Source organism: Scaptodrosophila lebanonensis, unplaced genomic scaffold (genome assembly GCF_003285725.1).
Source record: "Scaptodrosophila lebanonensis strain 11010-0011.00,11010-0021.00 unplaced genomic scaffold, SlebRS2 tig00001412-arrow-pilon, whole genome shotgun sequence".
Taxonomy (NCBI): domain Eukaryota; kingdom Metazoa; phylum Arthropoda; class Insecta; order Diptera; family Drosophilidae; genus Scaptodrosophila; species Scaptodrosophila lebanonensis.
The window spans coordinates 12,415,034-12,440,613 of NW_022060739.1; the positions used below are offsets into that span (position 1 = coordinate 12,415,034).

The 25,580-nt window shown below is 35.3% G+C and overlaps 10 protein-coding genes across 14 annotated transcripts; 3 read left to right on the top strand and 7 right to left on the bottom strand.

Annotated features, from left to right (window-relative positions):
• Positions 1 to 611: 611 nt before the first annotated feature.
• On the bottom strand, positions 612 to 1,465 carry LOC115631759 (U6 snRNA-associated Sm-like protein LSm4). Its single transcript, XM_030528593.1, has 4 exons — positions 1,392 to 1,465; positions 1,283 to 1,324; positions 1,132 to 1,230; positions 612 to 944 (listed from the first exon to the last, which is right to left on the bottom strand). The coding sequence occupies exons 1-4, from the start codon at positions 1,392 to 1,394 to the stop codon at positions 669 to 671; spliced, it is 420 nt and encodes a 139-aa protein (XP_030384453.1). The 5' UTR covers positions 1,395 to 1,465; the 3' UTR covers positions 612 to 668.
• A 182-nt stretch (positions 1,466 to 1,647) lies between these two features.
• On the top strand, positions 1,648 to 3,151 carry LOC115631723 (replication factor C subunit 5). Its single transcript, XM_030528558.1, has 6 exons — positions 1,648 to 1,846; positions 1,899 to 1,963; positions 2,025 to 2,475; positions 2,540 to 2,754; positions 2,812 to 2,889; positions 2,951 to 3,151. Exons 1-6 carry the CDS (start codon positions 1,806 to 1,808, stop codon positions 3,100 to 3,102), a joined length of 1,002 nt encoding a protein of 333 aa, XP_030384418.1. The 5' UTR covers positions 1,648 to 1,805; the 3' UTR covers positions 3,103 to 3,151.
• A 278-nt stretch (positions 3,152 to 3,429) lies between these two features.
• Positions 3,430 to 5,356, bottom strand: LOC115631691 (E3 ubiquitin-protein ligase CHIP). The gene is made up of 6 exons (XM_030528513.1): positions 5,207 to 5,356; positions 4,862 to 5,060; positions 4,660 to 4,801; positions 4,149 to 4,254; positions 4,031 to 4,087; positions 3,430 to 3,806 (listed from the first exon to the last, which is right to left on the bottom strand). Exons 1-6 carry the CDS (start codon positions 5,327 to 5,329, stop codon positions 3,564 to 3,566), a joined length of 870 nt encoding a protein of 289 aa, XP_030384373.1. The 5' UTR covers positions 5,330 to 5,356; the 3' UTR covers positions 3,430 to 3,563.
• A 105-nt stretch (positions 5,357 to 5,461) lies between these two features.
• LOC115631108 (transcription initiation factor IIB) lies at positions 5,462 to 7,000 on the top strand. Its single transcript, XM_030527767.1, has 4 exons — positions 5,462 to 5,548; positions 5,911 to 6,322; positions 6,382 to 6,616; positions 6,687 to 7,000. Exons 1-4 carry the CDS (start codon positions 5,532 to 5,534, stop codon positions 6,968 to 6,970), a joined length of 948 nt encoding a protein of 315 aa, XP_030383627.1. The 5' UTR covers positions 5,462 to 5,531; the 3' UTR covers positions 6,971 to 7,000.
• A 103-nt stretch (positions 7,001 to 7,103) lies between these two features.
• Positions 7,104 to 9,327, bottom strand: LOC115631107 (TBC1 domain family member 16). Its single transcript, XM_030527766.1, has 2 exons — positions 7,879 to 9,327; positions 7,104 to 7,803 (listed from the first exon to the last, which is right to left on the bottom strand). The coding sequence occupies exons 1-2, from the start codon at positions 9,325 to 9,327 to the stop codon at positions 7,189 to 7,191; spliced, it is 2,064 nt and encodes a 687-aa protein (XP_030383626.1). The 3' UTR covers positions 7,104 to 7,188.
• A 497-nt stretch (positions 9,328 to 9,824) lies between these two features.
• On the bottom strand, positions 9,825 to 11,847 carry LOC115631687 (BLOC-1-related complex subunit 8 homolog). Of its 3 annotated transcripts, none has more exons than XR_003996227.1 (4): positions 11,739 to 11,847; positions 10,681 to 10,858; positions 10,244 to 10,621; positions 9,825 to 10,160 (listed from the first exon to the last, which is right to left on the bottom strand). XR_003996227.1 is itself a non-coding variant. In XM_030528507.1 (4 exons), exons 1-4 carry the CDS (start codon positions 11,776 to 11,778, stop codon positions 10,430 to 10,432), a joined length of 342 nt encoding a protein of 113 aa, XP_030384367.1. In that variant the 5' UTR covers positions 11,779 to 11,847; the 3' UTR covers positions 10,307 to 10,429. The 3 variants fall into 3 exon arrangements, 2 of the variants coding, with proteins under 2 accessions (XP_030384366.1, XP_030384367.1); XM_030528507.1 differs by lacking the exon at positions 9,825 to 10,160 and having other exon boundaries at positions 10,307 to 10,463; positions 10,532 to 10,621; XM_030528506.1 differs by having other exon boundaries at positions 9,825 to 10,621.
• A 396-nt stretch (positions 11,848 to 12,243) lies between these two features.
• LOC115631091 (ribonucleoside-diphosphate reductase large subunit) lies at positions 12,244 to 15,245 on the bottom strand. The gene is made up of 4 exons (XM_030527739.1): positions 15,120 to 15,245; positions 14,975 to 15,063; positions 14,630 to 14,807; positions 12,244 to 14,513 (listed from the first exon to the last, which is right to left on the bottom strand). Exons 1-4 carry the CDS (start codon positions 15,169 to 15,171, stop codon positions 12,370 to 12,372), a joined length of 2,463 nt encoding a protein of 820 aa, XP_030383599.1. The 5' UTR covers positions 15,172 to 15,245; the 3' UTR covers positions 12,244 to 12,369.
• Positions 15,246 to 16,609: 1,364 nt separating this feature from the next.
• Positions 16,610 to 20,255, bottom strand: LOC115631132 (stress-activated protein kinase JNK). 2 transcript variants are annotated; one of them, XM_030527800.1, is made up of 7 exons: positions 20,111 to 20,255; positions 18,928 to 19,056; positions 18,478 to 18,607; positions 18,064 to 18,261; positions 17,398 to 17,662; positions 17,044 to 17,327; positions 16,610 to 16,874 (listed from the first exon to the last, which is right to left on the bottom strand). In XM_030527800.1, the coding sequence occupies exons 2-7, from the start codon at positions 19,038 to 19,040 to the stop codon at positions 16,755 to 16,757; spliced, it is 1,110 nt and encodes a 369-aa protein (XP_030383660.1). In that variant the 5' UTR covers positions 19,041 to 19,056; positions 20,111 to 20,255; the 3' UTR covers positions 16,610 to 16,754. The 2 variants fall into 2 exon arrangements, with proteins under 2 accessions (XP_030383660.1, XP_030383659.1); XM_030527799.1 differs by having other exon boundaries at positions 18,928 to 19,086; positions 20,111 to 20,250.
• A 448-nt stretch (positions 20,256 to 20,703) lies between these two features.
• Positions 20,704 to 21,722, bottom strand: LOC115631660 (SOSS complex subunit B homolog). The gene is made up of 2 exons (XM_030528475.1): positions 21,575 to 21,722; positions 20,704 to 21,484 (listed from the first exon to the last, which is right to left on the bottom strand). Exon 2 carries the CDS (start codon positions 21,418 to 21,420, stop codon positions 20,875 to 20,877), a length of 546 nt encoding a protein of 181 aa, XP_030384335.1. The 5' UTR covers positions 21,421 to 21,484; positions 21,575 to 21,722; the 3' UTR covers positions 20,704 to 20,874.
• Positions 21,723 to 22,036: 314 nt separating this feature from the next.
• Positions 22,037 to 25,297, top strand: LOC115631522 (WD repeat and FYVE domain-containing protein 2). Of its 2 annotated transcripts, XM_030528292.1 has the most exons (6): positions 22,037 to 22,284; positions 23,788 to 24,135; positions 24,194 to 24,306; positions 24,361 to 24,487; positions 24,553 to 24,749; positions 24,803 to 25,297. In XM_030528292.1, exons 1-6 carry the CDS (start codon positions 22,127 to 22,129, stop codon positions 25,084 to 25,086), a joined length of 1,227 nt encoding a protein of 408 aa, XP_030384152.1. In that variant the 5' UTR covers positions 22,037 to 22,126; the 3' UTR covers positions 25,087 to 25,297. The 2 variants fall into 2 exon arrangements, with proteins under 2 accessions (XP_030384152.1, XP_030384153.1); XM_030528293.1 differs by lacking the exon at positions 22,037 to 22,284 and having other exon boundaries at positions 24,022 to 24,135; positions 24,186 to 24,306.
• Positions 25,298 to 25,580: the final 283 nt, after the last annotated feature.

Sequence of the window (25,580 nt, forward strand, 5' to 3'; positions counted from 1 at the left end):
TTTCACTTGCTTAATTAAAATTCTATTAGCGAAACGCTCAAACTGATAAATATAAAAAAATATGAAAATAAAAATGGCCATACCATAAAATACCAACAAATAATTATGGTAACATTAGGTTTTTATTTTCTTTTCTGTCAAACAATTTTCATTCTTTATTTGTATGTACGGGCAGAATTTTGGAATCCTGCAAGTTTGCCATTCACTTTACATACAAATTATCTCTCGCCGAGACTTTAGAAGTTGTAGAATTTGTTATATGTACAAAATACCAAAGTCTATCGATGAAATATCATCCCTATCTGGAAATACCGCGACTACAATTTGTTTGATTGATATTTTTTAAATTATTGTGCTAAATACTCTTATTGGTAAACCTTCTACAGCTGATTGAATTGATAGACCCATTGATTTGTTTTGTAGTAAATGTATTTTTTTCTTTAAAGAATTAATAAAAACGTTGTCGATATTGCAAAACTTCCAATTGATACAAAAGTTGTAGTCAAAAAGCCCTAAAAGTATGCAAAATAAAATCGAGCTAGGAAATATCGAAAGAATAGGGTGTCAATTTGCTCCTCTACACAACCCGGCAATAAAAAAATGCATTAAAATTTTTATTAAATCAAGGGTATTTTAATTCATCTACTTTTAGCAAACTATTTTATTAGTTACTTCCTATTTTTGCTGCCTTGTATAAGTTGACGATTTCCTAGATTATTACGACTTCCAATGTTATTCCTAGCTCCACCACGACCCACGCGTTGATTTGGGTTCTGCGGCAAATTTCCACTACCATTACGATTTTTACTCATTTCAATGCGGTTCCGTGATTTCGCCTGGGAATCTTCCTTCACCATATCAATTACCTCATCAGGAATACGCAAATATTTGATCGTACTGCCTCGAATATAACATTCGGGCATGCGCCAAAACCGGTCACCATCCTGTAAATGAAATCAATATTACTTAATTTAATAAAAGAGCGGTACACTGTTATACTGGCTATATAATACAGCTAATCTGGCCGATTTGGTTGACATTATAGATATACAAACTAATGTGCCTATTCTACATACACAAAGTGGAAGACATCGTATTCACAATATGTATGGGAATGTGCCTATTACGTACCTTTGATGTGCAAATTACGTCCCGTAAATTTATATTCATCCATGAGTCACAACTAACTAAATGTCCATTGTATGTCTCGCCGTTCTTTAACTCGACTAGCTGGAATGAGACAAATATTTAGGAAGCTTCCCATGTAGTTATGTGTTCTTACCATCGGGTGACTTTGAGCCGTTTTTAAAAGTGATAATGGTAGCTGTAATGAAGTAGAACGGTGCACATAAATATGAAAATGTAAGACCCTGCACTGCATCTATAAATACCATTGTTAAAAAATGAATCCTTATCCCCTATTGCATGTATTGTGGACGCTTAAATGTATCATAGGGTTGTGGTGGTATGCAATCGAATTCACTACCGATAGTACGATTGTCTTCACATTTTTTTACCATCAATGTTTTTTGCACCACTAAGCCTGGTCCATAATATATGGAAACTCTTTCGAAATTAATATCTATCGAGTATATTTATGACATTAATATATTAATTGAAAAACGAACAAAGCATAACGCATGTAATGTTTATTAAATTCATTAATTCATTATAAACACTTAACATTCCATTCAAATCATTCGAAAAATCGCCGATGCCCGATGAACTATAGTTTTTCACATCCCTAATCGATAAGCAAAAGAGCGCGATTTGTTCGGAATTGTATTATTATTGCAAAATACAGAATGGAAATGGAAACAGATTATGACAACATACGCGTGCCTTGGTAAGTAATTAAACCTCCAATAAAAAACAACTATGACATTTTGATTTTACAGGGTGGAAAAGTACAGGCCCAAAATTTTGGAGGATTTGATTTCCCACGAGGAAATTATATCAACAAGTAGGTTTTTTAAGAAGCATTGCAACCTAAACTTTATAAAACGCATTTACAAAAAAAACAGTTAATCGTTTCATCGGCAACAAGCAGCTTCCCCACTTGCTCTTTTACGGGCCGCCAGGAACTGGCAAAACTACTACTATACATGCATGTGCGCGGCAGCTATATACACCAGCCCAGTTTAAATCTATGGTGTTGGAGCTGAATGCATCTGATGATCGTGGTATTGGTATAGTGCGGGGCCAAATACTAAATTTTGCTTCGACGAGGACAATATTTTGTGGAACTTTTAAGCTTATCATCCTTGACGAAGCAGACGCCATGACCAACGATGCTCAGAATGCGTTACGAAGGATCATCGAAAAGTACACAGAGAATGTGCGTTTCTGTGTAATCTGCAACTACTTAAGCAAGATAATACCTGCTTTGCAATCTCGCTGCACTCGCTTTCGGTTCGCACCGCTGTCGCCAGAACAAATGTTGCCGCGCCTGGATAGAATTATTAAAGAAGAAGCGTAGGTTCTTCGGTAAAGTCTATTTATCGGTAATAAAATTGTATTTTCTTTTAAAACACTGTAGGGTTAAAATTACAGAAGATGGAAAGAAGGCGTTGTTGACTCTAGCAAAGGGCGATATGCGAAAAGTCTTAAACGTGTTGCAGAGTACTGTCATGGCTTTCGACTTGGTAAATGAGGATAATGTATACATGTGTGTTGGATATCCGTTGCGGTCTGATATAGAAACAATTCTACAAACACTGCTCTCGACGCGCACCTTCGTTACAGCATTCGATAGTATGTTAGTAGAAGTTCTGGCTTAGGACATTATTTATAAATATACTTGAATTTCAGCAATTGAGAAGGCTAAATCTAAACGAGGCCTGGCATTGGAAGACATTCTCACAGAGTTGCACCTTTTTGTAATGAGACGTAAGTATAAAAAAAAACTAATTTAAAAAATGAAGTTATCATTGTAGTAATCTTTATCTAGTCGAATTGCCAATGTCCGTAATGAATAAATTAATAATCAAGCTGGCACAAATTGAAGAGCGTTTAACAAAAGGCTGCACTGAAGGGGCACAAACAGCAGCCCTAGTTTCTGCATTCTTCATATGTCGCGATATGATTTCGCTGGAAAGCTAAGTTACTATATCAGTGTACAATAACAAAAATAAATTCATACCTACTCTAATTTAGTGTTTGCATTCTATTATTTTAAATTTCGGAGTTTTATCTATATGTGGAAAAATTTAATATAGTGCTTGCAGTTTTTTTTCCAAATTAAATATTTGATTTGGGAATAGATTTCATATAATTATGAAATACATGTAAATTTATTTACATAATACGAAGAAGAAAAGACAACATTGAGGATCGCCTGCTAATAACCAGCTATAGTAAAATATTTTTCGAGTGAAATTCATTTTAAACTTTACAGCAAGTAATTATTTAAAAAAAGATACAATGAAAAGAAACTTTATATAGTAATTTTTATTAACATCACGATAAGCAACTTTAAACAAATCAAACCAATTTAAAATCCATTCCAATTTCTCAGGTTATACATAGTTTTTCATTCTTCTTTTACAAATAAAATATGGGAATTAGTAGTCTAATGACCATTCATTTTCAGCAATGAATGTATCTACAACTTCCTTCATTGAGAAATTTGGTATCAACTGATCCTGTGTCAGCTTCACCCGCGTGACGGGATCGAAATGACCTACGCGCTGCAAATGCTCTTCGATATCTTTCCTTTCGTAGGTGATACCCGATGGAGTTATCACAGGATCTGTTAAAATCTCAAAACTTATTTTACCACAGAGAAAATCCGGCACATCGCGTTTCTAAAAGAAAAATTGAAGTAAATAAATGACTGCTCATTTAAGTTTTATTTTCGTTATCTCGCACAGTAAATCTTTGCAAAAGCCAGAGCTTGAGTGGCAAGTGAACGGAGGCAATGCCTCAATGTTTAAACTAAACTTGAAGCAAGAGTTTACTGAACGGGATAGGTGAAACCGAGGCTATATGAAATTTCTACTAATTCATTGGTATCAGTGTGTTGGCTTACCCTTCGGCGTTCATCAACTTTGGCAAATATGTTGTTAAGTTCTTTAATGTGATCATCCTTTGAAATTAAAATTCATCAAAATTGACTTACATTAATTAATAACAAGTGAAAAACATACACATTCTTGTTCAATTTCCTGCTGTTTTTCCTTTATTTGCTCCTCATTTGCATTATCATTCAACTTTAAGTTGGACAAACGACTCTCCATATCATCTTTAATTAGGCTGTGTAGAATATTAAGTAACAAAATTAGATGATGCTGTTATATAGTCAAAAGCTCGATCAAATTTTTTTTTGCCTTGAATGATATGTAATATATTTTGCAAAGAATGTCACAGATTCCGCAAGATTTATTACACAGTCAAATAAGTACACCTAATTCTGTTTTTACACGGTAGATTGGTTCCAGAACAAGTGTAAAAAAAGACATTGATCATATGTTATTTTGAATCGTGCTAAATTGCCACCATTATTAAAATTCTTGATTTTGAAACCGTGTTAAAAACAGAATTAGGTGTACATATTGTCTGTGTAAAGATTATCGAAACTATTAACAACTTAATGATACATACTTTTAAAGTTCGGCCGTCAAACGAACGTCTACTACAAATTGCTTTTAATGTACGTACCGATTTAAATAACTTTGTAATTCAATCTCTTGATGTATTCTTTTCTCCTCCAAAACATTCCAACGTTTTTTTCTTGCGAGGCGCAGCTGCAATGTGATATCGTCACCAAAGTTTTGCTTTTGTTCTTTTGACAAATCATATGCTAAACAGGACTGGGATTAGACTAACTCAAATTATGGGACACTTTTCTGCGACTACTCACCACGCTGTAAATGCTTTATAGCTTCATCATAGCATTCAATCTCCATTAGTGCTTGTCCCAAGAAAAAGTGTCCCTTCAGTAAATTACCATCGATATCTAGGGCCCGCCGGCAATCCTGACAACAAAGCTCCCATCGCTTAAGTTTGAGATTGCAAAGGGCCCGATTTGTGAAATAGGTTGCATTTGTGGGATTTTTTATCTATTATAAGAATAAACATATGTATATGTAAATACCATCCACACATACATATTACATATATATGCATATTTACAAGTGCATACATGTATATCCCAACACAGGATTATGAACCTTGGCTCCCTAAAAGGAAGCATAAAAATACTTACAATAGCTTTAGAATAGCAATTAATGGCGTCATCATACTTCCGCGCAGCAAATAGACAATTCCCCTGTTCTTTTAATTGCTGGTCTGTTAAATTTGTCGTGGAATAAATATGCTTGCTCGTCATGTTGGGAGCAATTGTTCGATATTTTTCCTGCTAGTTGAAGGGTTAGTCAAAAGCAGCTGATAAGGTAGACGCATAAATGTAATCGATAAACAACTCAAGCAGCACTGTATATACATGTATGTTAATGTTTTATTATTGTTTGCTTGTCCATCACTGGTTCAGAATTATTAAGAAAGTAAATGCTGACGAACTGAAAATCTAAATGGCTTCCACGTCGAGGTACATGCGTACATATAATATAAACTCTCAGTTGTGTTGTTCAATTTCAAGCAATATTAAATAACTTCACGTTTAATGAAAGCACTCTGTTTTTTCGTCAGTTATACGATTTAGCGGAATAATTACTGTATATTTTACTTTGCGATATAAAGATATGATTTCGTTTTAATTGTATTGTAAAAACGTAATTTTAATTGCGTTACATATGTACATTGCTTCCTTTTGTTGTTTATTAATATTGACTGAAATGCATTATATACACATGCATTTATTCATAAATATGTATACATACATACATATGTATGTATGTAAGTAAATTGCAATCTGAATTTCGTTAAAAAATATTTTTATTCACTTTCCAGACTGGAAAACAACAAGGTGTGCTGTTATGCACACCCAGAGTCACCGTTAATTGAAGACTATCGAGCTGGAGATATGATCTGCTCAGAATGCGGACTAGTAGTTGGAGACCGAGTAATTGATGTTGGTTCTGAGTGGCGTACCTTTAGCAATGAAAAAAGTGGTGTGGACCCTAGTCGTGTCGGCGGTCCTGAAAATCCTCTGCTAAGTGGTGGTGACTTGTCGACCATAATTGGACCAGGCACAGGATCTGCATCCTTTGACGCTTTCGGATCGCCTAAATATCAAAACAGGCGCACAATGAGCAGCTCTGATCGCTCCCTTATATCAGCATTTAAGGAAATTTCATCAATGGCTGATCGTATCAATTTGCCAAAGACTATAGTCGATCGCGCAAACAATCTTTTCAAACAGGTTTGATACCTTTAGTCGATTATGTGAACACTTTATCAATACACTTTACTATTTAATAGGTACACGATGGTAAGAACCTAAAGGGACGATCCAACGATGCAAAGGCATCTGCGTGCTTGTACATTGCATGCCGCCAAGAAGGAGTTCCTCGAACTTTCAAAGAGATTTGCGCAGTTAGCAAAATCAGTAAAAAGGAAATCGGAAGATGTTTCAAACTGACTCTGAAAGCCCTTGAGACAAGTGTGGATTTAATTACCACTGCTGACTTTATGTGTCGCTTTTGTGCTAACCTTGGTAGGTAGCCCTTTTTAATGAGTATTTTCAAATATAAGATCGCTGTCGTTTCTTATCTCTCATACGTTAGATCTACCCAATATGGTGCAGCGAGCTGCCACGCATATAGCTAAAAAGGCAGTCGAAATGGACATTGTGCCTGGGCGTTCGCCCATATCGGTGGCTGCCGCTGCTATTTATATGGCATCGCAAGCGTCCGAGCATAAGCGCAGTCAAAAAGAAATTGGCGATATAGCTGGTGTCGCTGATGTGACTATACGACAGTCTTATAAGCTGATGTACCCACATGCAGCAAAACTCTTTCCAGATGATTTTAAGTTCACTACGCCGATCGATCAGCTACCACAAATGTGAAAGTATAATAAACAAAGAAAAATAATCATGCTCATTAGTCGCCTAATTTCGGGAATTATTCTTTTCAACAGAATTGAATAATTAATACTACATTGTTAAAACCACATATGGAACAGTAAGGTAATGAAATGTATAATAATTAAATTCAGTTTATTAAAAAGCAGTTAATATTGGATAATTATTATGGTTATATATGCATATATATTTGATTTGGTTAACTAGTCCATAGCTAAGGTACACTTTTCGTCATCCATATGCCCGACACATTGTAAAGCAGGACGGTGCTCCGAGTCCCACATGCCAGGTCCACATCGCTTGCACAGACCACTCAAAGTGCAAGGAATTTTGGGTAACAGGCGGTATTGATGTAACATTCCACGAGCTTTTCGTAAAATGAGTTGCCCATCCATATACATCGCCAAAGAGCTAAAATGCAGCAGCATCTCATCAGTTCGTAAATTCTGGGCAATTACGTCATCAGCGTATACGGCTATAATAGCAAGACAGAGAAACAAATGAAAGTAGTCCGTGAGATAATTTGACCAGCAAGCCTCCCACATGCGGATGACTACGGCTTCTGTGAATTCGCGCTTGAAGCAAAGCAATAGCCAGCGATGGCAGAAGAGTAGTTCCATGGCTTCATGCTGCTGCAGGTGTGCAAAGAAAGCTGGGAGCATAATTCGAATCAACTCGCGCAAGTAGCTAAGAGTTTGGTCAATGTCGGAGGGCGTGCACACAAAAAATGCACGTTGCATTAGCCCTACAAAGCACCAAAAAGTCTCCGATTCGTTTTGAACTTCACACAATACCGGCGCTAATAGATCACTCATACCCTGCGATTGGAACCGAGTAAAAGAAGAGTACAATTTTAATAGTAGACTATTAATGTTGGTAAACACCTAACTTACCTGAGTGTAGGATATGCCAGAGTTATAGTTGTACACAGCATAATTCAATAAAATGTTTTTCATGATTTCCGTGTTAGGATTTTGGTCGCCACAAAAGAATGGATTCGATCGATCAGTACGTACAACATCTTTTTCTACCACACTCTGCACCGTCTTCCAAAAATGGACCTGCTCTTCTGGCGACATCGAATAAAAACGCTTGCTTGTTATTTCCTGGTATTCCTGTCGTTTGATATCCATAAGCAAGGCTCTGTCCTCAAACGTCGAAGAGAATGAATAGCTCTTCAGCAAGAAAGGCCAGACAGTCTTCCGCAAGCTCTTCTCTAGACCACCAAAAAAGACGCACTTGCGCAGGAGTAAGTCATCTTCAATTTGTCCTTTCTCGTTCAACAGCGTTCCGTAGAAGAAGTTGGTGGTTATCTTTTTTACATTACCCTCATCTGGGTGCATTTCCGATTTCTTAACTTCGGGTCGACAAACCATAAAATGCCTGTACGGCAAATTTTGTTTTTCCTGACCCGGTGCTAACGTAATATTGTGCAAAAAACAGTGCCACTGGTGTAACACCTGGGCCAAATGGTCTAGCCCACCGTAATGGAAGTGTAGTATCTTGTACTGCGACTCCCTTGATGCTATAACTAACTGACCGGATGTGCATTTGTCGTCGTTAAAAAACAATCTTAACGACCGCATTTGGCTCAAATCGACTGAAAAGCGGCGGCATTTCATCACCGCCTTTCGGCGTACTGTAGGCGTAGCATTCGCACTATCCGGAAACACCAAGTTATGCTTAAAGGCCAATAGTTCAGGTGTCATCCAATTCGGATTATTGTCATCCGACGCTGACCCATCAGAGTTTAGTTGTCCTTGACATCCATTGTCGCTGCTTTCCCTATCGGGATCTACCACAATACAATTGTAGGACTGTGGTATATTTGTGTTCTCAATTTGGGGATTGGAGATTGTTATGTTTACCGAAGTAATGGGATTTTTTTTCAGCAGGGCTGCCAAATTATCGATGGCTGCAGTTTGTCCGCCGAGAAGCGGCTGCAACTCATTTTTAAGATCCTGCATATCGGCTGTGTTCTCATCATCGCCTCGTATGCCCTGCCCACTGCCTTCTGAAGATTTATGCTCGGAGTTTACACGTATTTCCATATTTGAGTGTGAGCATTTGCACAAAGAGGAATTGGGTATCCACGTGAGCAATAATGTAGGCCGCTTTGCCCTGTTGTACTGGTCAATAAATGTCTTTGTTGTGCACGTCAAATAACCAGGATAATGTACAATATCGGACTCTTTGCGTGCCACTGTTGGCGGATGAAGGCACACATTGTTTTTGCAGAAAAGCATTTCGTTGTCTTCGTAGACCATATCGATTTTTTCACTTGACTTCTCGTCGCCAAGTATTAAGCTGGATGCCTTTTTGATTATATTTCCAATTGGCATTTTGATGCTTACTGCATAACATTTATAGTTATAACCTTTATTTTAATATAATTGCCTTTATAGATGACTTTCTTGTTATAAAAATGTACTTACTAGTCCGAGATTAAAAATCAAACATATTTTCTTTTAGGAATTGTTTGATTGTAGTCTAAACCATGCTGTTTTTAACATTTATATTTTCATGCGTATTTTATTTTCCTGCTGGAGTCGTTGCTTTGACCCTTGCCAAGTTAACAGTACAAAAAAATTTACCATTTCTTTGTAGCTATACTGCGCAGGTCCGTTTTCAGCTTGCCATGACGTTGCACAGTGGCTTAAACACACACATATGTATGTATGTGTGTGTAAATTAGAATTCCGTTTACCACCGAGATAACCATGGCCCTTGAAGGTCAAGTTGCAAAGAGTTACGTCATGACCCCTTAAGAAAATTTGGCAAAGGCGGTTCAAAGGTACTTTCGAATACCTATATAGTTTTCAAATTGAAAAACAATAACGATATTTTAGTTAAGTTTATTACTTTAAATTTAGGATATACGTTATATATTAACTGGTCTTCCAACCCGTTATCGGGTTATGACTTGACGCAATCGTTTACATTGTTGGTTGTGGTAACAGTGCTAAGATGCACACAATCATTTACCATTTCAAGAGTATAGTTGCTGGGTGCCACCCATCTGATGTCTATATCATCGCTTTTAAAGAAAATCGGCCCGCTGGTCCACCAGCCTTGCGCAATAAACTCTCCAGCAGGAAGTTAAAGTGGTCGCACGCCTTTCCTGCAATCACGAACGGTGCCGAAGGGCTCGGAGAGGTCCTTTTCGGCGGCATTGCTTAAATATAGTATAGTATATATTTATTTTTTAATGCTTGCCTATAAGTAGGGATAGTACTTATAATACACTTGAATACAAACTTAGAATATTAATAGTGGAGCAGAGGAAAGTGTGTAGAAATTTGAAAACCAATAGGTATTCAATGTAACGTTGTATGCGACCTTTGAAGTTCTGTGAGGCTTCCTTGAATAGAGGCCGCTTCGGTTCGTCCTGGTGTTGTACTTTCCAAGCGATGTGTGGATTCGCGGCCAAAGTGGCTGCTAAAATCAGGCAGTTCGGGCAGGTCTATGGTTAAATGGGCTGAGAACCGTTTATACACAGAATTCCTAGATGAGTCCTTTTTAGTTTTATTTCTATTTTCTACATACTGCAGCTGCTGCTTAAGAAAAATTGACGTCTTTGTGATCTCCTGTATATTTTGAAATATTTGCTTTGAGTTTTCTATTGATTTTAAAGCTCTGTAATATAATACATTTTAAATAATATTGTTAAATGCGTAGAAAAACTTTACACCTACTGAACACCGTATTCCATATCATAACAATGTCCTTGAAGATTATTTTGCAAAGTCAGCACCTCTGTTCGCTTCTCTAAAATTGCCGGAAGGACTTTACGGACATGTTCCTGAATCCGAAAAAAAGCCAATGACGGATCGTTCGCAAAAATGTGTATATTTTCGGATATTTTTTCGGAACCTATAAATTGAATCAAAATGAGTTTATCTACAATTGCTTACCAAAAAAAACATGAAGTAATTGTAGAAATGAACAAATTAAACAACGTTTTGCTAGTTTTGTTTTCATAACTCCAGTAATACTTGGAACTTTTTACTTAAATTTGATAATATAACATATAAGGTTATTGAATAAAAATGAATTTAATAAAAATATTGAAGAGTTAAACCCACTCTCGACTCCAGCTTTCTATTCTTGTTTTACTTGGACTTTTTTGTAGTTTTGATTATAATAAATTATTTGTTAAAGCTTTTAACAACCGCTTCCTTTTTTTCTTCGGTATTGCATTTTAATTTTCAACTATTTATAATGGTCGTTTCATCAATTAATTGATATCAATATAAATTCGCGCAAATCTGGCATGGATTCTGTAGCTCCTGATCTACCCCAACCTGCCGTATATTTTCTATAAAGAGCATTTTTCTTATACAATTTGAATCTAATCAGGGTGATATAAAAAATTTAGCACAATTTAAAGTTAACGAAACGCCCGGTATTATAACTATATATTTTCGCTTCTCTTAAATGTGTGTATGTACATATGTATGTATATACAAATTTCATATGACATATGCATACATACATATGTATGTAAACCCACAAAGGCATAAACATAAAAACATATGTACAATTGTTTGCATACACACAGTTAATTAGTAGCTTGTGGAGTCCTACCCCAGGTAATCGAAGCATGTTATAGTAACCAAATGAGTTGAAAATTTAGTTATCACTATTATAAATTTTAGCTCCAAGTTTAACAATTAATAAAACAATGACACAAAAATCGCAGTTGATTCATATTTGTTGTATGTAATTATGTGTGTATAAATTTATCACGTACTCTTCTTAGTCTTAAAGTTTAGTTCTGTTCCTTGGGACATTTTCACATTAGTTGCATGTATTTTTCGCAGCTATATTTTGATTCTTTCAAAAAATGTATGTATTTTCGTGTACCTAAATACATATGTATATTTATAAATACCAACTAGGGCTACCGAGTTACCTTGTCAATATACTAAATATCCCTTGCAAAAATATACCACAAATATACTACAATTCAATGGATTGTTTTTTAAGAAAATACATATATTCAATAAATTATTTCGTTTTGCTTAGAAATGGAGGCATTTATTGTATTGCAATGATAATAAAATAAATGCAGTAAACTCTGCATTCTGTAAATAAGTTTTCCCCAAGTACTCTAAAACGACTTGTCTAGTTGTGAATCAGCGGTTCTTCATCTGTTTTAAGTGATTCGTTTAGGATCCAGCAATTTGTCTTCTGAATTTATATCGAAAAAACATTTGTAATTACAAAAGATCTTGTACACATACACATATTAAAAGCAGTTTCAGAATTTCATTTATTATTAAATTCTTTCACAAGTGTTTGAAAGACACTGAATAAATAAATATAAAGCACTGCAAGTGTTTAATTTGGTTTAAGTAAATAGTTGTTTAAAATTATGAAATCTAAGAACCACATGACATGCAGGCGTCTTTATTCTCCAGAGAACAGACCATTTCAGCCATCTTTCGCTCACGTTCCAAGCTAAGTTTTTCCGGGGATAAGTTTTCTTCTTTAAATGACACATTTTGAACAATTGAATCATTTTCAGCGTTATTTGAAATAATGCGACTTTTGTCAACAGTAAACTGAATAGCGTTTGCAGCAGGTTTTGTTCGCAAGTAATACATTCCTGTTTTAAGCCCAGCCTTCCATGAGTAAAAATGTATCGAAGTCAGTTTTCCATAGTTGGGCTCTGCCACGTGAATATTAAAGGACTGACTTTGATCTATAAAAGCACCCCTATCAGCAGCCATTTTTATTGTTGATTTAACGGAGATTTCCCATACGGTCTTGTACAAGTCTCGGACGTGTTGAGGAATAGAATCAATGTTTTGAATAGAACCACGGCTTGATATTATTTGGTTCTTCATGTCGTCATCCCATAGGTCCAATTCTGTCAAATCTCGTAGTAGGTGATGATTTACTACTTGGAATTCACCAGATAACACCCGTCTGGTGTAAATATTAGATGTGTACGGCTCGAAGGATTCATTATTACCCATTATTTGGGCAGTGGATGCTGTAGGCATTGGTGCAATAAGCAAAGAATTGCGAACGCCGTGTTTCTTAATTGACGTTTTAAGTGTATTCCAGTCCCATAAATCTGTTGGAGTTTTATTCCACATGTCATACTGTAAAATACCTTTACTCACTGGGCTGCCTTCATATGTTTCGTAGTAGCCATGTTCTTGTGCGAGCTCGCAACTTGCCTCGAGCGCTCCAAAATATATTGTCTCGAAAATCTGCTGGTTTAGAAGAGATGCCTCATCGCTTTCGTAAGGATACCGCATTAAGATCAGTGCATCGGCAAAGCCCTGAACACCAATTCCAATAGGACGGTGCCTTAAGTTCGATTTTTTAGCCTCTGGTAGAGGATAAAAGTTGATATCAATTATTTTGTTCAAGTTTTTTGTAACAATCTTTGTTACATCTTTCAATTTTTTAAAGTCGTATTTTTTTTCGGGAGTGACAAACATATTGAGGGCTATGGAAGCTAAGTTGCAAACAGCAATTTCATCAGGGGCGGAATACTCCACAATTTCGGTACATAAATTGCTGCATTTAATGGTTCCAACGTTTTGTTGATTACTTTTGCGATTACAGGAATCTTTGAACAGCATATATGGAGTACCAGTTTCTACTTGAGACTCAATTATAGCAAACCACAGAGATTGCGCTTTAATTGTTCGATTAGCACGGCCTTCCTGTTCATATTTGACATAGAGTTTATCAAACTCTTCTCCCCAAACATCATGTAAGCCAGGACATTTATGTGGGCACATCAATGACCAATCCTCATTAGCTTCAACACGCTTCATAAAAAGATCTGGTATCCATAAAGCATAGAAAAGATCTCGGGCACGATTTTCCTCCTTGCCAGTGTTTTTTTTTAAGTCTAAAAATTCAAACACGTCTGAATGCCAAGGTTCTAAATAAATTGCAAAGGCACCAGGACGCTTTCCACCTCCCTGGTCAACATAGCGAGCCACGTTGTTAAAAACTCTTAGCATTGGCACCAAACCATTTGAAGTTCCATTAGTTCCACAGATCGAAGTACCTTTAGCACGAATGCAGTGAACGTTTATCCCGATTCCACCAGCTGATTTGGATATCATTGCGCATTGTTCGACGGATTTAAATATTCCTTCAATTGAATCAGCCACCATCGTAAGAAGAAAACACGACGACAGTTGCGGCCGATTTGTAGCTGCCGCGAAAAGTGTTGGCGAAGCATGGGTGAAATATCGCTCGGAAAGCAAGTTGTACGTTTCAACTGCCGCATCGATATCTTCGCCATGTATTCCAATGGCCACACGCATTAACATATGCTGTGGGCGTTCAGCAATTTTCCCATTTATCTTCAATAAATATGAACGTTCAAGCGTTTTAAATCCAAAATAGTTGTATCCAAAGTCCCGATCATAAATTATAGCTGAGTTTAAGCGATCCGCATTCTTTTTGACGATATTATAATGAAACTCTGACACCATAGGTGCTGAAGAGTTTGTCTCCTTATTGATATTTTTAAAAAGATCCTCGAAAACATCTGAGATAAAACAATATTATTAAACTTTTTTCTTAAATTTACTGATTATATAGCATGTTAAAGCCTGTACATGCTGTTTACATAAGTTTTAGTACACCGGCTTAAGCAGAACTTACCAGAAAATACTTTTTTCGTCTCCTTATGGAGATTGGAAACTGCAATTCTGGCGGCTAAAATGGCGTAGTCTGCATGATTTGTGGTTAAGCCTGCGGCGATTTCAGCAGCAAGGCTATCTAGTTCTTGAGTTGTTACGCCGCAGTACAAACCGTTTATAACTTTCAGAGTAATTGACACCTTTAAATAAACATGATTAACAAATTTCATATTTGCATACATACATATGTATGTATGTACATATTTAATACACATGTATGTATGTATATATGAATAATGAATATCCATTCATTTGCATTATTGTACTTGGTAGACATTAATAATAACCCCACAAATACATTACTTACCGGGTCAACAAAATCCATATTTAAATTATAGCATAGCTTTTGGATTCTGGAGGTGATTTTATCAAAATGAACCTCCTCTTGCCTTCCATCTAAAATACACACAATCAGACTCTAAAACTTTGATACAAGTTCAGAATTTACTTACCGCGTTTTATAACGAACAGTTTCGATGGTTTTATTTGTTTTTGTTTAAGCATTTTGGATTTTTATTAAAATTCTGCAATTTAAAATGTGTCTGAATTCCACCACCAAATGTACGCCGCATATGTATAAAGAAAAGGCGGGAAGAATTCGATAAAAAAATTACCGAGGGCCGATAGGTAAGTTGATCGATTTTAATTTTGGGCTGCAACTTTCAAGTATGAGTAAGAGTATTTTATTTATTCTCTTTGCAATTAAGTTAATCAAATGCAAAGCCGGCAGACAGACAGTCGACAGATATCTACACAGTTTTTATGAATTTTCATTGTCATGCTACTAAGCAGTTATTTAATATGCCTTTGTCGATATTGGCGATTTTACTGCCAATTGGTTGTCTTTTCGATGATTATGTTATAAGGTGTTGTAGCTTAAAAATATTTAAACAAGGCGTTCTAGTCACAGACAGAGAGATTTAGAATTTACTGCATTGGAAAAATTTTAATCAAGGAAACGTACTTAACACTTCCAGTAACTTTTTATGAAATTGAATGTAGTTTGGGTATTCTTAGAATTGCCATTTGCTTACGCCTAAATTTTTTACTACATACAAATGTTCATTGAGCCTGAAAGACCAAAGAAATGTAGTTTTTATATTTTTAAAGATAAAATAATTTTTGACAATGTTCTTTGCTTTATTCCAGCAAAACCGCAAGTAAATAATTAAAATACCAAACCCGCTACCACGTTGCCAATCAAAATAACCTATCGAATGTGCTTTGTAAAATGTTTTCGATAGTCACCTTTTGTAATCATTTATAATAATAATTGTTGGTGGTTTTGCTTGCTTTGATTTGTTTGTAATCATTAGTAGCATTAAAGTTTTTTTTGTTTATATTATAACAGGAGAATTTGTATGCACTTCCAAAATTTTCCCAATCGTTTTAATTCTAAATCTCTTAGCAACCCTATGACAAAGTATTACCCGCATTATAAGCCACTCCACATACATACATATGTATGTATTTGCGGTACTATAGTTTTTAAGTAGTTTGTATAAACGTACAACTTTAGTTTTTAGCTACATACATACATATAATTTACCTACAACAATTTGTTTGCAAGCTGATAGAATATTTGTTTTTCTTTCACTGGTTCATATTCCTTTGTTTTCGTATTAGAAACAAACCTTTAGTTAACTCCATCGCAATAGTTTTCGCCAATATTTGTACCCCCAAATAAAATCAGAACATTTTTATATCTTTCAAGTACTGGGGCTCTGGTTTACAATTGAGTATTTTCATGTCATAATATCTTTTGTCGCACAGTCAGCTATTTAAATAGCTTTAAGTTTAATACAAATAAAAACCAATATGTCTTCCAACCAACATGACCTCCACATTTTCGTGTCATAAAAGTAAGAATGAATAAATGGCACGGAAACAGCTGAGAATTTGAGTCCTTAAAGTAAAAGCATTATAAAACGACACATAAACAAACGTGTTTTAGAGAATTTAATATATGTTTCAATACAATTATGTATTTATAGTAGTTTATCATAAGTAAGTTTTATATATTATACATTAAGCATTGCTGATAAACTATAGCATACACATTACGCTGAGGAATTACTCTTACTCTTCTATCGTGTTCTATTATTGTGTGCTTCGTAATCCATAACCTCTTCATAAATAAGTTCCTTCCATTGCTCCACAGTGTGCTCCCTCTCATCGACACTGTGATCGTATGGCTCCGGGGCAGGCTGCAATAGATTATCCCAATTAAAATTAACCTTAATAAAAATGAATGGATAAAATGAGCGTTAAAAGGGGTATTTTTGTTACCCCCAATTTGTTTAAGGGTTACATTCTTAAGTTTATAGATTGTAAATGTAATAAATTTTCAATGTAATCAAGGCATAGAATACTTACAGCATCAACTTCTTCAGCATCATACCAAACGTTTATGTATTCGTGCTTTAAAGCTTTATCAACAGAGATCCTTTGCTCTGGGTCAATAACTAGCATTTTACTCAGTAGGTCCCTGGCCTCTGAAGCTTTTCTTCGACTGTTCTGATTATTATCATTAGGAAATAGGGCATCGGGAAAAAGTCTATCGAAGGAATATCCAGTGTACCTTGGTCGGTTTTCAACATAGTTTCGCACAGTTGGTTGCAAGCGTTGCATAAACGATGGGGACGGAGTGCCCAATTGTTCTACGAATATACAAAAAAAAAAAACAGTTTATCTTGGCTCTAAAATCGCAGTTTTAATGAGCACACCTACCTATAATCTTATTCCACTGATCAATATGATCACTTCCAGGGAAAAGGACTCCACCCCTTATCATTTCGCCCATTATACATCCAACTGACCAAATGTCAACATTTTCAGTGTATCCCATACCTAAAATTACCTCAGGTGCTCTGTAATAACGAGTTACCACATAAGGGGTCATCATGAAAGTTGTGCCAGCCGTACGCGCCAGACCAAAGTCTAGAATTTTCAATGTGCAGTCTGCCTTAACTACTATGTTGGATGGTTTTAAATCCTGTAAAAATAATATCCAAACAGAAATAGGTAAATCAATAAATCAGAAGTTGAATATTGAATACTATATTCCAGAACACAGGGCATTGCCACAGCTCGATTACTTTGCAAGTTTAAGTATTCAGGGAAAGGAATAAACATGCTGTTTTTAGCACCTTTAAACCCTAAACTGAATATGTTTATAGGAATTAAGAAAAAATTATCAATTAGAATTCGAACCTTCACTACAAACCCAAAAAATTCAATAATAATGTTGACTTAAAAATGTTTGTGTAAAATTAATTCAATTTAAATTAAGTGTTCAGCAATAATTAATAATCGATTCGTAGGACATCTCCAACTTAAGCTAAAGCTTACGACCCTAATATATTTGTATGTACATATATGGGTTAGATACTTTACTCTGTGTATAATTCCCGCGGAATGCAAATGTTTTATTCCACACAGCATTTGATAAAGCAAATAAGACATTCTGTCGTGATCTAAATCCATTTGAATGACTTGACAAAGATTAGCGTCCATTAATTCCATTACAAGATATACATCCTGAAACTCCTCCAAATTACGCTGAGGCGTAAAAGCGTTCAATAAACCAATAATCTGAAATTGTGAGAGTACTTAATTATTAAAAAAGGATTTTTAAAGGATTGAAAACAAAATATAATCAAAACATTAAACTTATATTTTCAATGACAAATGTTATTAATTTATCTCCATTGAACACTTATTCGCAACTTCAATAATTTTTCATTATTTAATGGTACTGTCCAATACTCTGAATATCATAAATGAATATGTATACAATTTTATACTTACATTTTTATGATTTACAAGTTTCATTAGCTTAAATTCCCTATAAGCTCTTTTAGCATGGGTCACATTTTGGAATGGTCGAGATAACTTCTTAATGGCCACATTCTGTTCAGTAGCTGTGTCATAGGCAGCACTAAAAAAAATTTAAATGTATAGGTTTTTGTGAGAAAGGCATTAAATATGTATTATCATAAAGGAGTTTGTAATTTTAAATTAAACAAAGGCGAATGATTACTTGAAGGTTTCAAACAGTAGTTTCCTATTATATTAAGATAACTATCTCAGTTCACTAATTTTGTTATTTTCTTTTAAATACATATAGGATATACATATGTACATATATTCTATTAAGTGTGTTATTTGCAATAAATAAATAATTGTGCTGGAACATACTATGCTGCACGGTGTTTAATATATTTTACGAAATATACATTTTATTCATTCTTTACTTACCAAACTATTCCTTGAGCTCCCGACCCGATGGGTCTTAAATTTATATACCGATTGAGTATCGTAAAATTGGTGTCGCCGACCTCAACGGTATAGTGTTGTTGCTGGCCAGCCATTTTGTTAAATGTTCTTCTGTTTTTAGTATGAAAAGAACATATTTATCTAAACAAAATGTTTTTTTGATTAAATGAATAAGAAAATGAAAATTTGAAGTGTTTTTATAATACATACAAAAAAAAAAAAAAAGAGTAGCCATAGTCGAAACATATAAATAATAACAATGGAAAATAGAAGGTGAGGCAATCCTTCTCGATACGGCAATAACAGCGTGAAAGTATTGAAACCAAAGGTTAAAAGCGCCTTACTTGTAGAGATAGTTAAGAATATGTTTACCGCCAAGAGAGAGGCGTAACAGACCCCACAAAGAAGTAAACATGCATATGTACACATAGATGTACAGAAATATATTGTTGATCAGCATGGCCAAATGAAAGGACCAGGACCAAGGTACTATTATTAGTAGTGTTTCGTGCTGACTGATTGTTACATATTATCTTTTATATATTCTTGCAAGAATAATAATACGAAAATACAGAGTTCGCTAGCAGTAGTACTTATTGTTTCGGTTGTATACATATGCATGTGTCTGTATGTATTGAAGAAATGTTTTAGATACATACGTACATATGTAAAAATATACGTATGGACATATACATGCACGTAAATATGTAACATGTACATGTTTGTACATACATATGAATATATGTATGTATCTACATACATATAAACATATGTAACTACATATGTATGTACATATTTTTGGAATTATATTTAATAGCAACTGCAAAAGTTTACATTTAGCATTTACATTTGGAGTTTTTAGCAGGCATAAGAACGAACTAGCGTTTCTACAACTCTTGCCGAAAGAAAAACTTGCAAAAAACCGCTCGTGTAATTGTAAGACTACGTATACATACAGGTTATGTATGTACATATGTATGTGTACATACATAAGTGGACCAAACTATAAGCCAAGATACAATTAAATATACATGTATAAACATACATTCAAGTATATGTCGGTATATGTTTATATGAAATATACACATCTTGAAACAGTGATGCACTTTCATTTCAAATATATATACTGTATGTTATGAAAAAAGGGCTCGTTACAATCACATACCGTTTTATTGAATTATTACCACCCTCGAGTTCGGATATGTGAAAAATCGATTTTTTTAATTGAAGTCCATAAAAGAAATTTCGGTTTGATTAAAAATGTTGGGGAACAATTAAATAATAATACAATGGCACACATTAAAATATCGTGAATTATTTATTTATATTGCACTTGAGGATACAGACATTTATGTATATGAACTATTCTTTTATTGACTTTGCCCAGAAACACCTTGTCTCTTATTCTATGACAATTGCCAGTCACTGTTCCGTAAACAGTTTTCCATTTATCACTCTAAACAGACTGTCGATTAATACCGTATTTTTTGTTAGTACTAATCGAATTGGCACCTAATTAAACTATGCAAGTTTTGGGCTTCAAAGTTTGCTAGATTAAATACAAAGCCAATATAATCATGATACGAGCAAACTAGTATTTAATTGGCCTTTGTTCTATAAACACCTTCATAAACGCCCGAAACTATCGGAAATATTCCAAAATTAGTTATCGATGAAAAGATTTATCGACTTGTATTTATTTCTATACTTCTTAAAAACTCTTCACTAATATGTACACTGTAAATACAAGAAGGGATATTAGTTTTAATACAAAACAGCAATATGCATTTATTTTGCTAAATAATTGAGACGTGAATGTTTGACAAATACCACTTAATTCGAATTGCTACAAATTGTGTCACATAACTTAATAGGTGTGTAGCTCATCTGCTTTCTAAATAATACACTATTTGGAAATGCGTACATCCTTTAACGTCGCTCTGCCTTAAGTGCTCCTCCACGTCCGGCTCCAGCCCGTCCTCCTCGAGTGCCTTGCTTGGTAGTCTGTGGTGTGATAGGCGCTACTACCGGTGCTGTTGTCACCGGCACGGGCTGTACAGGAGCAGGAACTACGACACCGGCTGGGACTACCGGCTGTGCCATAACAGCTGGTGGAGGCGTTGGCTGTTCAACACGCTTCTCGCTCATGTTCAACTGCTCGTTGAAGATCATGCAGAACTCTCCAATTTTGAAGACCTCGCCATTTTTCCCTGAGTATAATGTTAGGCAGTGACGCCAGATGGAGGCATATCCCTTTGTCAACCTCACAATGTCTCCGGGTGCGATTAGCTTGCCAGGCTCATCCCAAATTGAGACATTTATGCTGGCAGTGGGATCACCCACCTTAAAATTGCGTACCTCTCGATTCTCCTTGGTTAAGGTGGCTACGCCCACTTCTAGCACAATAAATATGACATTGATGTTTTTAAGTCCCGGCTTAATGTCTTTGATAGGAATACAGTCGGCGTTGTACATAATTTCCTTTATTCTTGGCTAAATGCGTTGGGTACATGAAGTACCTATACAGAAGTGATTAACACTAAAACAGTAATTAACAAAATCATTAGTAGGTCAGCGCGCAATGTATTCATATATTATAACAATCAGCGTGCAAAAAACATTTTCTTACGTTGCTTTATATTGTGTATATTGTTTGTCTTGCTTGATTATTAAATCAATCTGTCTTGCGTTTATGAACGTACAAATGTCGTTGGGAAATATATTTAACAGTCTTCCATATGGTTCTACGATTTTGTAATATCCAAATCCATTAGCCTAATGTATTTTCACCAAACAAAATAAATAGAAATACTTTATTTACAGAGTTGTAAAGCTATCGGCTGTGGAATCGATAGTATACATCGATGCACTCACTATCGATAGATCAGATATAAAGTCAAATTTAAGTATAAAGATAAATATAAAACGATAATTTATACATATGTAAATAATGTTTTGGTAAAAACAACTTCGGCAAAGTTTGATCCCGACAGCTAAGCTACTAAAATGCATAGATTCACGGAATAGCGGAATAGAACGTGCAATACCTTCCGTTGATCGATATATCTAGATATGTTCGGTTCGCACATCCCTAGTTCGGGCTGGAAAAGATTGGTTTTTCTTGTGAGAAAATAAAAAGGGGAGTTGTTTTGGAGTTACCAAGACCTAACACAATTTGATTATGGCTGCCGAAATAAAACCAGCGCAACGTACCAATAATGATAAATTCAGTGCAAAGAAACCAGAACTACTTGGCAAATTAGAGGGAAGTGCCGACGATGTAAATGCTGCAATTTTAATTCCAGGGGAAGATGGTGTGATTAGCGTTTCCGACGACAAGTAAGTACAACTGTTTTCCGTACCTCTATGATTTGAGATAAAAACTCGGTGTTATGTTATATCGCACCAAAGCCTATATAATTACTTATACACATATACATATATACATTTATTTACCTTTTTTACTCTAATATTTGTAATGCATAGAAAATACAGTAGATTGTACAAAGTCAGCTATGCCGGCTTATTGTAACCAATTTAAACGAATTCAAATTAAGTATATTGAATTTGTCCCTGCTTACTGTCTCATTTTGTTGCACATTAGGATGAAGTGCTTTGGGTATACACACTCGGAAAGGGCGCAACTTTTGTTTATTTGACTTTGACAATATAAACAAGCAGACTTGTGAATTACTCGTATGTGAAAATAAAAACATTTGCGATTACGCCAGAAGAATAGTATGCAGGCCCGCTTTTCGGAATTGTAGAAGGCAGCCAAAAGACTGACTAACACATATGAACCAGTAATAATTATCAGAAAAAACAGGAAATGCTGCGTAATTTTTACTTTGTTAATGGGTATTTTAGGATTTTGCAAATGTAGGCAGAATGAAGTAGATCTGACCCCATAACTCATATATGTATTTCTAGATAACACTAGTTAACATGTTTTTGGTTCATTTGTTTCTCTGCTACTATGTGCGCCAAAGATATAAGTATGTACAAATAATAATGGCAAAGTTCTTTTTTCTTTGGAAAAGGGTATAACTCGGTCGAACTTGCCAGATAGTAGCAGTTTTTCTTGTGTTACTAACTATCTCTTATTGTATACGTATTACTCCAACATACATAAGCAGTTTAATAAACAAATGTATTCTTTTATGAATACTTGAAGGATGTTATCGTTCAGTATTTGAATGAGGTATACTTATGTATTATGTTATATTGTTAAGCCTATTGTACACACATATTTCAACATATCAATGTACTGCTAAAATAAAAAAAATAAGAAATAAGTCTATCAAATGCGTGTCTTTATATACGTTACGTTATTTTTTTGTCAATTTCTTTTAAGTTCATAGGAGCTTGTGGCTCTTCTTTATTGAGTTTTTATCACTTTGCCCGATATCGCTTATATTATGTATGTGCATACATACATATACTTGTATTGTGTTTAGCACTTATGCAAAACAAAGGTTCCTCGCTCTTCACAAATTCGTTGAAAGTGTAAACATATTGTTTAAATTTTCAATTATTACCCTGAATGTAAGAAGCAGAGCGCACTCCTCGGTCGAAAACTTTAATCCACTTGCGAAATAAATCCAGTGATATACAAGAAGTTTCGTTCATCAGATCGAACGATCATTAGTGCGAAGTAAAGCACATTTTCTACAAAAGTACATACAAGAGTTGCTGAGAAATTACAAATTTGCACTCACCCGTATTTCTGTTTTTATATATTTGTACCCAACAGTATTTCTGTTCTAATTGCTACGCCCACAATTGTATTTGCTTTACTGCATACATATTATCTACACTTTACGATCTATTGTTATTTAATAGAACTGTTCGTGTATGGCTTAAGCGGGACTCTGGACAGTATTGGCCAAGCATTTGCCAGTACATGCCATCGGGTTGCACGGCAATTGAGTATGTTTCGGAGACGAGACAGCTGTACGTTGGACAGGACAATGGGACAGTAACGCTATACACACTATCTGAGGATTGCAATCGTTTGTCATTTGTTCGGGACTATTTATCACACCAAGCCCGCGTTATAGCCGTAATTTTCTCAAAAGCCCACAACTGGATATTATCTGCAGGGAAGGATAAGCAGTTTGCGTATCATTGTACCAACACAACTAGACGAGTTGGCGGATACAGCTTTGAAACTCCTTGCACAGCACTTCAGTAAGTATCAATGAAAACACCGGTAATTTTTTATTATTAAAATTTTAAAGCTACCCAGATTCGACGCATTGGCTAAATATGCTTTTATTGGCGATCAAGCGGGCCAGATTATAATGCTACGATGTGATGTGCAAGGCTCTCAGCTAATTACGACTTTTAAAGGACACACATGTAGTAAATAAAAACAGCGATCAAGTGCGTTTTAAAACTATTCCCCTCTTACAGCCGGAATCCGCTGCTTAATATGGGTCGAGGGTCCCCAGTTGCTATTTAGCGGCTCGTGTGACCAGTCAGTAATCGTTTGGGATGTTGGAGGCAAACGCGGGACCATTTATGAACTACAGGGCCACAAGTAGGTACACTCAGAGTTTAAATATTTAAAGCTCTATTAAGTCTTATATGTATATATTCTTCTAGTAACAAAGTTTCGGCACTTGCCTATGCCAACCACACTCAACAATTGATAAGTTGCGGCGAGGACTCCGTGGTGGTATTTTGGGAGATGAACGCTATGCGGAAAGAAGTGCCGGGCTGGATAGAAAACAACAACTGTCAGTTGTGTTCGCGACCATTCTTTTGGAACTTCCGTTCAATGATGGATCAAAAACAACTGGGTGTGTAATATTGAATTATGACTATATATGTTTGTTTCTAACCAGAATTGTAGGAATTCGACAGCACCATTGTCGTCATTGTGGCAAAGCCGTTTGCGACAATTGTTCGACCAACCGCATAAATATACCAATTATGGGATTCGAGTTTGACGTTCGCTGTTGTGATCTTTGTTATAAACAACTTCAAACAGTGGAGCGTCCATCTCTAGCATCATTTCATGACGCTAAACATTCCATCGTATATATGGACCTAGATGAGGAGCGAAAACTACTGCTGACTGTGGGCCAGGACCGTCTAATTAAAGTATGGGATCTATCCACCATTTGGGGTCAATAAAATAAATAGTCGCTAACCAATTGAACAGATAATGGTGTCAGCAGCTGCCCAGGTGTTCCCCACCGTTTGCATTTTCGTATTAACAATGCATACATGGTTGAAAGCGTGATAAGGTGGGCAAGCGAGAGCATCTTAAAAACTGTCCAAATTATATTTTTTCAATTTTATGTTATGATATCGGAATAAATATTGTAAAAATTATTTTAAAATATTTGATTCGTTTCTATTTATACGGAAATCAAGTAGTAAGCAAAAAGGGGGTTATTTAATAGCTCCAAACATATTTCAAATGTCCTAAATAATGTACTCCATAAAGGGTGTTCCGCAAAACTTGTAGAAATGAGGAATTGACCGGAAATACTGTTTCAGGAATACCTTACGGCCGGCATTAAACCTTTTATTTACTTCCTATTTCAGTAAAAAAAATTGTTTTTAAAAGTAAACAAGCACTATTGCTGAAGAAAAAAAATAACAAATTCCACCCTAGTAATTCT

Bases quoted from the DNA above. Each gene is read 5' to 3' on its own strand.
- LOC115631687 (XM_030528506.1), bottom strand. From the start codon at position 11,778: ATGTCCCAAGGAACAGAACTAAACTTTAAGACTAAGAAGA. The intron at 10,859-11,738 runs GTACGTGATAAA...TTCAATTTATAG, and splicing joins AAACTTTAAGACTAAGAAGA to GTTCCGAAAAAATATCCGAA. The intron at 10,622-10,680 runs GTAGGTGTAAAG...ATTATATTACAG, and splicing joins GATATGGAATACGGTGTTCA to AGCTTTAAAATCAATAGAAA.
- LOC115631108 (XM_030527767.1), top strand. The intron at 6,323-6,381 runs GTTTGATACCTT...ACTATTTAATAG, and splicing joins CAAACAATCTTTTCAAACAG to GTACACGATGGTAAGAACCT. The intron at 6,617-6,686 runs GTAGGTAGCCCT...CTCATACGTTAG, and splicing joins TCGCTTTTGTGCTAACCTTG to ATCTACCCAATATGGTGCAG.
- LOC115631107 (XM_030527766.1), bottom strand. From the start codon at position 9,327: ATGCCAATTGGAAATATAATCAAAAAGGCATCCAGCTTAATACTTGGC. The intron at 7,804-7,878 runs GTAAGTTAGGTG...TTCCAATCGCAG, and splicing joins CTGGCATATCCTACACTCAG to GGTATGAGTGATCTATTAGC.
- LOC115631691 (XM_030528513.1), bottom strand. From the start codon at position 5,329: ATGACGAGCAAGCATATTTATTCCACGACAAATTTAACAGACCAGCAA. The intron at 5,061-5,206 runs GTAAGTATTTTT...TTCTTATAATAG, and splicing joins ATTGCTATTCTAAAGCTATT to ATAAAAAATCCCACAAATGC. The intron at 4,802-4,861 runs GTGAGTAGTCGC...AGTCCTGTTTAG, and splicing joins TATAAAGCATTTACAGCGTG to CATATGATTTGTCAAAAGAA.
- LOC115631132 (XM_030527800.1), bottom strand. From the start codon at position 19,040: ATGGCTGGCCAGCAACAACACTATACCGTTGAGGTCGGCGACACCAAT. The intron at 17,663-18,063 runs GTAAAGTATCTA...TTATTTTTACAG, and splicing joins CCGCGGGAATTATACACAGA to GATTTAAAACCATCCAACAT. The intron at 16,875-17,043 runs GTAAGTATTCTA...AATCTATTGCAG, and splicing joins ATGCTGAAGAAGTTGATGCT to CCTGCCCCGGAGCCATACGA.
- LOC115631522 (XM_030528292.1), top strand. From the start codon at position 22,127: ATGGCTGCCGAAATAAAACCAGCGCAACGTACCAATAATGATAAATTC. The intron at 24,307-24,360 runs GTAGTAAATAAA...CCCCTCTTACAG, and splicing joins GACTTTTAAAGGACACACAT to CCGGAATCCGCTGCTTAATA. The intron at 24,488-24,552 runs GTAGGTACACTC...ATATTCTTCTAG, and splicing joins TATGAACTACAGGGCCACAA to TAACAAAGTTTCGGCACTTG.
- LOC115631723 (XM_030528558.1), top strand. From the start codon at position 1,806: ATGGAAATGGAAACAGATTATGACAACATACGCGTGCCTTG. The intron at 1,847-1,898 runs GTAAGTAATTAA...TTGATTTTACAG, and splicing joins GACAACATACGCGTGCCTTG to GGTGGAAAAGTACAGGCCCA. The intron at 2,476-2,539 runs GTAGGTTCTTCG...AAAACACTGTAG, and splicing joins AGAATTATTAAAGAAGAAGC to GGTTAAAATTACAGAAGATG.
- LOC115631660 (XM_030528475.1), bottom strand. From the start codon at position 21,420: ATGTACAACGCCGACTGTATTCCTATCAAAGACATTAAGCCGGGACTT.
- LOC115631759 (XM_030528593.1), bottom strand. The intron at 1,231-1,282 runs GTAAGAACACAT...GTCTCATTCCAG, and splicing joins CGGCTCAAAGTCACCCGATG to CTAGTCGAGTTAAAGAACGG. The intron at 945-1,131 runs GTACGTAATAGG...TTTCATTTACAG, and splicing joins ACGTAATTTGCACATCAAAG to GATGGTGACCGGTTTTGGCG.
- LOC115631091 (XM_030527739.1), bottom strand. From the start codon at position 15,171: ATGCTTAAACAAAAACAAATAAAACCATCGAAACTGTTCGTTATAAAA. The intron at 15,064-15,119 runs GTAAGTAAATTC...TGTGTATTTTAG, and splicing joins ACTGTTCGTTATAAAACGCG to ATGGAAGGCAAGAGGAGGTT. The intron at 14,514-14,629 runs GTAAGTTCTGCT...GTTTTATCTCAG, and splicing joins GACGAAAAAAGTATTTTCTG to ATGTTTTCGAGGATCTTTTT.